Here is a 9,470-nt window from a genome sequence, read left to right on the forward strand (position 1 = left end):
GAAGGCTTTAATTAACCAACTGTATGTTGGCAGGAATAAACTGAAGAGCATACTGGGAATTCTCTTCTCCCAGATGACTCCGGTGTTGCACGGACTTGTCCCATAGAGCAAGTTGGGAAAATTGTTTGACCCCAGGCTCAGCATTAATGACTTGTTTTTCCACCGCTTCTCAGTTACATTAGATCTCAATCATGATCAACTGATGGCCCTCACCAGCCCTGAGCTCACCTTACAGCTCCACTAAACGTTCTCTTCTCCAGCTAATGCCTTACAGCCAGGAAGTATGTGCCTCTGCCAGTTCCCTGAGTTTTCAACTATCCGCTCACAGCCCTTTTCTTGTTCTGGCATGAAGGGAACAGGGCTGTGAAGCTCACTCACCATGCTGGGAGGCAGGATGAAACACGCCCATGGATCTGGACAGAATGAGGATGTTCTCTTCTTTGGGTTGGTGAAAGGTGCAAAACCCTCACCCCAGCATTCCCTATTAGGGTGGCAATTATTATTTCTGTAGTTATTTTGTGAAGGATGAAGTGTGCTCTGGCCATTCTGGTGGCTCAGCAGCAGTCAAGTCTGTGCTACGCAGGGTCCTGCTGGCTACATCGCTGTAACACTACAGGAGGACTCCAGGCTACAAGTAGCACAGAGCACTGTTCACTTCAGCATGCCATGTTTTTTGAAACCGCTTTTTTCCCCACCATCCCTCCTGCAGCAGGTCCAAAATTTGGGCCTTGGTCACTATAAACAGAGTCCCCAGTGGTCCCTCCTTCAGTGTGTAATCTGAGACATTTCATTTAAATGGCAACTATCACTCCAGCTCAACAGTCAAAATTCACTCACTCAAGACTTCAAAAACTTCACCCCTTTTACTCTATAACCTGGAGGACAGAGCTGGTATCAACCGTCTCAGGAAAAACATGCATCTAACTCTTGAAGTAATTGTTTGGCCAAACAACAGTGCAGAGTAACACCCAAAAGATGAAACTACCACTGGCAACAGCCCGGATTACTCTGCCACCACCAGTGGGTTCTTTCATACCTACCAGGGATTCACTTCACCTTCTAATATTCAGGGAGCACAGAAGCATGAAATTTGATTTCTTTCTTCCGAAGATGCTGGAGATTATTTTAATAATTCTTACTTGGTATCACTGAAAGGAAGCTCTTGTTCAGTGGTTTAATATGAAGTCTTTTAATATCTGTTTCAGCAATAAAATCTCTGCTTTCTTTTCTATAAATGTAGTAATCTCACCAAAGGATATAATTTAAACAGTAGAATGAAGTAGAATAAAAATATGCAGCAGCAAGCGAACATTCTTTTCAAACACGAACCCGCTCTGAACTATGTGCAGCCTGTTCAATCAGATTAGACCTGAGCAACAATTTAAATCCCAGCTGCAACCATCATTATGAAGAGAAGAAAACATTCTTTTATCCTTTCCTGCATCTCTGTGTGAACAGATGCACAGTGGAGAGAAGCAGGAGCAAAAGGAATAATAGCAGACAGCAGGAAAGGTGAGATGTATCAAACAGAGGACACCAAATAAAGGAGAAAGTGCAGAAGAACTGCTTTGGCAAACAGTGCATGTATCACTATCTGTAGGCTCTGACCCTAAAGCTTGCCGTTTGAGAGCCAGATACACAGAGAAATGATTCACTGGGTTAAAAAAAAAAGAAGAAAAAAAAAAGAAGCAGGGGGGACAGGACAGGAAATACAGTGGAAAATACATGCAGAGGATTTACAAATGTATTGTCTGCTTGAAACATATTTCTAGGGGGCTAACAGGCTGAATTATTTTGGCTTGAACTCAGTATTAATTAAGAAAGACTCATTTGCATTAGTGTATCTTAGAAATGCCACTGGGCTCTGAAAATTCAGGATGAAGTTATACAACACCTATCAGGGATCTTAAGACATACTCAGACCTGATAACTCACCTACTGTATGGCCTGCCACATTACCTTCTCAATGTATGGGCTGCAGCTGTGTGTTTTGGAAAGAAATACTATATTTCTTAGATAGCTAACTCTTGATCTACTCTGTTTTTTAACATAAAATATTTGTTTTTAGAAGAATAAAACTGTCCAATCACATTAATAAGTACATTTCACAGTTGCTTAGAATGCAAATAAATACCATTCTTCTCTCCACACTGATTTCCCCACAAAGATATTAAAAAAACATATGGCAGCTCTACTTGGAGAAATTAATATATTCATAATGAAAGATTCCCAGTTAAATGATGAAATAAAGTTAGGCGAACACTGTTGGCATGGTAAATAAAAGCAGAATCACTACATGACTTGTGTCTGGAACTAGAAATACTCTCCCAACAATGATGAAGGTTAAAGGACTGAAAAAAACCCCACCCCAGTACCCAAGTGTTTTCTATAGCAGGGTGAGGAGGAGATCACCCCAAAGATGGGGATTAATACCCATATTTAATAAAAAGCAATTTGCAAGTACCACAATAGCTTTATTTCCACCTGACAAGTAATTGCTGTAAGCATATTAGTAATGCCCCCATAAGATTAATCTATACTTCAAGATCTACACAATAAAGGGTTTGGGGGTTTTTGTCTTTTTAAAATAAGACTTCGCTGTTCGTACAGAGACATGGAGAACACTTCAGGCAATAATTGCTTACTCTGAGGCAAAATTTTCTTATGGATCTTTAAGAGTAGGCTAGAGAAACTAAAAGAAAAAAGTTAAGAGATACTTGAAGAAAGTAGACAAAGGCAGTACTTTTGCTCATTTTAAAGAAATATCTTATTTTAAGAAAACTAAACTTTGAAAAAAGGTTCCTTCAGGAAACTCTTCCTATTGCAACAGAACGTACAATATGTACTACACAAGAGTTATGCTTTCCATACATGAGGAGTGAAGTTGTCTGTCTTCATTACAACTTTTCAGGTTTTGCTTCTGATTTCTCATCTATCAGATCTTTAAATCCCAATTTTTCCAGTGGTTCATTTGCCATAAGTTGCCTAAGTTAAAAACAATAAAACAACAAAAGCATTATGCAGAACACAGTTTATAAGCAAGAGAACAGCAGCATTTTCTCTTTCATGTAATATTATTTACTCTAAAGAAATCCAAGATATGCATACAGAGCAACTGCCGTTTGGCAAAGCCTCAGAAGCTTCAGTTTTGGGAAAGCAACATTCAGGGATACTTTTTTTTCTTAACAGCAGTTTTCCAATTAAATCTGTCGTTTCCCAATATTAGATATTGAATAAGAGTTTCCTCAGAAACTAACCTGACTCTTGGTTATCTTTAATTAACAGACCACATAAGAGCTTCCTAAGATTCTACCCGTGCCATTTACCACATTTTTAAGTGAATGTGGTTTGGAACAGCATTTGTGGTGCTGCCATACTTTGCTGTAGTAACTTTCAAACGGTTTTTGATTTGCAGCCTTTCTCACCAGCAGCCCATGCAGCGTGTGCAAGCGTCCTTGTATTTAAGTGCACTTAATAACGTCCTTCATGCATTTCCCAGTGAGCTCCCTGACTCGCCACTGAACAGAAAGCATTGCAAAGCAATGCAAGAATGGAAACATCCCTAGAAAACCAACCACCAACGCTTTTTTCCCTTGAACTGAGGAACTCGTAACTATAGCTAGAAAAAAAAGAAAAAATAAAGCTTCACATTTGAGAAAGCCGGTTGTGCACACTGGAAGCTGGCTAAGTCTCGCAGTTACCCCACCCTTCGGGCAGGATATCTACACCCCATCAAAAACATAAGCCAAGTAAACTGCTGAAGCCGCAAAGGACACCCGCTCCTTACAAGGACACGAGCCTCCCGCACGAACGCCTCCGCTGCGGGTTCCCTTCCCCTCGCCGCAAAGGCAGCCCCGCTGCTTCCCCACCCCGGGGGCCACCCGGCTGCCCCTCACACCCCCCCTCCGCCGCCGGGCCGGGGCCGGACTCCCACTTGCCTCTCCATGCGGCACTCCAGGTAGGCCATGGCGCGCTGCCGGCAGGCCCCGCTCTCGTAGCCGCTCTGGCGGAGGCACTCCATGAACCGCTCCTTGAAAGCGCTGCACTCCCCTGAAAGAGACAGCGAGGACCGCGCTACCGCGGGGCTCGGACGGCGGCCCCGGGCCCGCGTCCCCCCGACCCGGCCCGCGGAGAGGTGAGGGGAGGCGGGGGGGAAGGCCCGGCGCTAGGCCGCGGGGAGGCCAGGCCCGCGTTACCGCACCGAAGTGATCCAGCGGGAAGGCACCCTTGTCCGGCGGCCGCGGTTTGAAGCTTTTGGTGCCGAAGTTCATGGCGGTGGACATGTCGCCGGCGGTGGAGGGGACGGACACGGACGGACGGACGGACGGACCGACGGACCGGGGGTCCCTCCGCTCACACACCGGCCGCCGGGGGGAGCCGAACACCGAGCGTCGGCAGCGCCGGCGAGCGCCGAGCGCATCGAGTGGGCCACGTGACCGCTGCCGCTCCGCGGGGGGGCGGGGCCACGCCGCTATGGCAACGGCATCGGCGTTGCTATGGCAACCGGAGCGGGGCCGCCGCCTTACCCGTGCCGGGCGGGCGGGGGGGGCAAGAGTGACGTCACTGCCGCAGGCCTCGGCCACCCGGGCGGGTCACCATGGAGACGCCGCCGCTGGCCGCCATGTTGGCCCGGGCCGGCGGCCTCCGGGGGGCGGCGGGGTCGGTCCCGCCTGAGCGGGAGGGTCGGGCCGGTGGCGGTCCCGCTGTGCTTCCGCCTCCCCTGCGTCCGGGGCGCGATCAACCTCTGAGAAATAAACCGATTTCTTCTCATAAAAACAGTTGGTTTTTCTCCTAATTCGCCTCCCGACTCTCTGATTGGGAAGGGTGAGAGCGATGGTCACGGGCAGCCTGCCCGCTGAGGGGCAGGGAAAAACGGTTTGTCCTCTCACGTGTGTTCGTTTGGAAACGAAGGGGAAAAGAGCAAAACTCAGAACGTGGTGTCAGCAAATCGGTTTATACAGGATCCAGCCTCATCCGAGCGTCTCCCGTCTCTGTCCGGGAGCCGGTGGACAGGGCCCGGGCTGAGGCCGGGCTCCTCCTTCCCCTCGGCCATGAAGAACAAGTTCCTCACCCGTCACTGCTGAGCAATGGGGCTCGACTTAAAACCACATTTTTCAGGACCCCGCTGTGGCTGGCAGTGTGATCCGAGAGCCCCGGGGATCAGCACACAGAGCTGAGGCACCCCCGGGAAGCGAGGACCAACTTCCCTTAGAAATCCAGCAGGATTTCGGAAAAGCCAGCCCCGTCCCACTGCCGTGACGTGAACTCGGCCATCAGCCGCCATGGCGGCAGCAACATGATTGTTCATCCCCTGTTAATCCTCACGGCTTGACACCTGTGCGCAAACCTGACGGACAGCACCGAGTTATTTTATGCCTCCTACAAGCGATGGGCGAGCTGGCGGCTGCCCATCACGCGGCACGAACGCCGCTGAGGTCGGTAAAACCAAGCAGTCATCAGCAGATGCTTGGGAAATGGTGAACTTCCAGATCCTCAAGACAGATAACTAAGAAGAACACCCCTTTTGCCCGCAGGTTTACAGCATGCTCTCTGCAGAGCCTCAGATCTCATCCTGAAAAGAGGATGAGAAATGGTGTTAATCTAACCCTCCCGAGTGTTAACCGTGGATTACACTGTTAGAGTCTTTTTTCTTCTTTGCCCATAGCTGCCATTGGTTTAAGACGGTCTTTCATCTGGTTTAAGTTGATTTTCTTTTAATTAAATGACTGAGATAAGTAGAAAGAATTTGAGGCTGGGTAAAAAAAAGAAACAGCTGCAATTGTTAAGGATAGCCATTATGGAAATATTACCTGCAGCCCCATTTAAAGTGCATTTTTTTAATGCTTTGATTGCTTCCTTATTACAGTATTGAAATTGTAAATGGAAAATTACACCATGTTCTATTATATAAGCAACTGGTTTACACAGCCTGAAATATAAGGTTTTATTTATTATTATGTTTTCAGGGCTATGAACAATAGATTTTTTTATTATACAGTAAATAGCACTTTTCCACTTGACTTCGTTATAACACTTAACAGTAAAAGGGAGATACTCCTCTTTCATACACACATGCAGCAAACTCTCTCCCAGATCTCGGAGGACTGAGCAGCAGAGAAGCAGCTTTGGTTTATCTGGACAAGTTTAACTGAAGTGTCAAGGCACTTGATTTTAGCAAGCTGCCCAAATTACGTTCCTTAGTTTCTGGCACAGTGGTTGACTTGCCGATTGCCCATGTGATGAAGGAAGACATCAAAGGAAAAAGAGATGCAGGGATCTCACAGTGGAATTATTCCCAAACAGCGACAATCCTATGCAAAGGCTATATCAACTTGCTGTATTACATTATATCCGAATGTTTTGATTACCTATTAATTAACTTGGTGTCTTTCTTTGATGTCTTAAATTTTGTAGTTACCCAAATTCAGGTCAGGTATAGTAGCAGGTGTTTGGTTATGCTTACTTAATGTTTTTATTGCAAATGTCAGTTGTGTCTTCTAGAGTTTCCTTTAAAAGTACAGTTTGTCTTAGAATCTAATACATGTACTTTAGCAGTTTAGTATGTATTTTTCCCAAGGAGATCAAATGAAACCCCCATTAGATAATCAGTGTGAAGGAAAAAAATCTCATTTGCAGATTAAGCCAACCAGTTCCAGAAGAATTCAGTAAAAACAGTGCCACAAAGAGCAGTGTCACAAACAGAGAATTAAATGCTTTTCACATACTATCTTTCAAAGAAGTGAGAGACTTTCACGGCATCAGGGAAATCTGAAATAGCTGTTTCAGTAAAAAGGTGCCCATTGTACAAGAGAGATCAGATAATTTGTAAAACATGCAGTGTTTTACAGTATCTCTCGTCTGGAGTCCTGAGCCCTTTCCAACAGTTAAAAGGCTCCCCAAACTAGGGAAAATCTTGGATCTTCCCCTTTCAAGTTACACAACTTGATAGATTAAAAAAAAAAATTCCTTTGGTTGAATCAGAGTTGTTAGTCATTAATTATGGATGAAAGAGTCATTAATTATGGACTAAAGCAACATTTAAAAAATGTTTGCTCTTTTACAATGTTGTCAGATCACACTGAAAACTTATTCCACTATTGGTGCTTATCCATCAAATGTACCCTCAAAAGGAGTTTTTACACACTCAGCATTACTGTTGGAAGCACTGAATTGAATAATACATCAGAGCAGAACCTTTATTCCTTTTTATAGGCAGGCTGAAGTCCAGGACTTTCATTATTTTCTCTCTCTCACTATGCTGCATCTTTTAAGAGCCTTCAGATTCAAATTATCAGGTAGTTAATTTGAAAATAATTTATTGACAAGCCATGAAAGGCTTTGAGTGAAGTACTAGGGGATTTTGTAGCTTGATTTGGGATAGCTGTAAGAAATTAATCAGTTGAACAAGACCAAGCACATTCAGACGCTGGAATTTGTGCCCTTGAGACTGCTGTTCCCAGCCCAGGCACAGAACACACCTCAGAGAAACATCCTTCCAGGATCACTCATTCCTACGCCTCACCCTCGCGCGGCAAGCACGCCGCCAGTTCTTACATAAGGTCTCTTGCTACATCACTGCCACAGGCTGTTGTAAACCATTTTTCTCCCTTTTAATTCAGGTTCCTAGACAAGCAAAAATGCAGAATATTGCCAGAATAGTCTGGGGAATGGGGATTTCTGTTGTGGATGATTAATGAAATATTATTGTTTTGCACTTACAGGGAAATCATAGTTTCATGCCAGTAAGGTCAGGGCCTTAATACGTTATGTGCTCTACAAAGATGTACAGAATGATAGCTCATTTTCTGTTATGACTGAGCCAAAGCCTCATCAGGTTAGAGGGTAATGTGGTAGAAATAGTAACACTGCGCTGAAAGCTAAAGAAAACTTTTTTCTGACATTGCTAGTTGCAATTCTGTTATATCTAAATCCACATCTCTATCTGCATCAAGACAGGGGGCCCAAAAGTAAGATGCTGGGACCCTGGCTTGGTAGATACCTACCAACTAATCATCCTTTGTGATATGCCCCAAATTGCCCTTGGATTAATATAATTTCTGCAATACTGTGTTGAGACAGACTTGGACCTATGTCGAGGCATTTGGTGTGTTCAGTTATATTTTGAAAATACATTCTTCATAACCTGACCTCCTCACTGCTAACTTCCCAGGTCAGGCTGCCTTGGCTTGTTCGCGTAAGTGTGCGGTCTGGAAGATCATGCTTCTGGCTATAGTCACAATGGATTTTAATGCAAATATTTTTATAGATATGCATATTATAAAGTACATTGCCAGCACCAAATCCCAGGATCTCCCACGTATTTTGTCACTGAGTGAGAATCATGAAGGAATGACATCTATTCAGTCCAAGAACAAGGCTTTTAAAAGCAACAAAGTTCCTGAGAATGGTTTGTTGCTAAAAGGGGTAAATGCTTAACACAAGTGGGAAATACTGTCACCTTAGGCTCTGCACAGAGACAATGCACTAATACCATGCACAGACTTTATTTTCTTCTCCCAGTGACCAGCCCCATCACATACAATCTTTCATCTCAGAATGGAGAAAACCCAAGAATCTTTCATTGAAATTTTGCAGTGAAATAATGATTTTTAAAAGTAATTTTCAGGAGTCTTTCTTCCCAAAGTAGATGTGCAACACACGCTGATTTGACAGATAAAAGAAACCCAGTACAAGTTATTTGTATCAAAATGAAAGTAACGAACATTTGAGATACTGATCACTACCCTGAAGTGATCCTATCGAAATACCAATTTGCAGGATGGGAAGAAGCGGGTGTAATCCAATAAAACAAAGCAATAATTATGAAAAAATTGAAAGAAGTCAAAGTCAGAAAGCTCTTGACTTCTTTTTGCACTGGCATTTGTCAAGGTGAGCAAAATCCATTATCAAGGAGCAGCCTGAGTTTTAACACATCTGAGTCTTTAAAAATGTTAATGTTTAATAGGGTGTGCTCATGCTTTATATATCCCTGGTAACAATGCACAGGCTGATAGGAATCTCTTGAGGTTGTAAATCAGTGGCAGAGCCTTGCAAGGCACACAAGCACTTGCTGTTCACTTCCATGGTTTATTATGTTATCAGAACTCATTGACTGAATTATGGCCTTATAACAGCTCTTTCTCTGTGTTATCCTACTATTACTGTAGCATTATTGACCTATGTCCCATTAGAAGATTATATGCCCTCCAAATGAGCACACAGAAGTTAGATGACTCTGTGGCCGTTTAATGTACAGGCTCATTTTCTAGGAGGAACCATTTGCCTGACCTACGCCCACAAAATCTGCTTACCTGAAGATGCTATCGGTTCTGGCTTGGGCTGATAGAAAGACAAAGACTTGTGAGTGCGGAGCAATGTTTTCTGCCCAGTCCTGTGTGGGATGCCTCACCTGCAAGCCAACAACTCAGCTGCAGGCTGTGTTCAGGATTGCATACTAGAAGCCAAGGTAT

At 44.3% G+C, this 9,470-nt stretch overlaps 1 protein-coding gene across 1 annotated transcript; it reads right to left on the bottom strand.

Annotated features, from left to right (window-relative positions):
- Positions 1 to 2,453: 2,453 nt before the first annotated feature.
- COX19 (cytochrome c oxidase assembly factor COX19) lies at positions 2,454 to 4,428 on the bottom strand. The gene is made up of 3 exons (XM_069810215.1): positions 4,202 to 4,428; positions 3,939 to 4,050; positions 2,454 to 2,985 (listed from the first exon to the last, which is right to left on the bottom strand). Exons 1-3 carry the CDS (start codon positions 4,281 to 4,283, stop codon positions 2,898 to 2,900), a joined length of 282 nt encoding a protein of 93 aa, XP_069666316.1. The 5' UTR covers positions 4,284 to 4,428; the 3' UTR covers positions 2,454 to 2,897.
- Positions 4,429 to 9,470: the final 5,042 nt, after the last annotated feature.

Source organism: Haliaeetus albicilla, chromosome 22 (assembly GCF_947461875.1).
Source record: "Haliaeetus albicilla chromosome 22, bHalAlb1.1, whole genome shotgun sequence".
NCBI lineage: Eukaryota > Metazoa > Chordata > Aves > Accipitriformes > Accipitridae > Haliaeetus > Haliaeetus albicilla.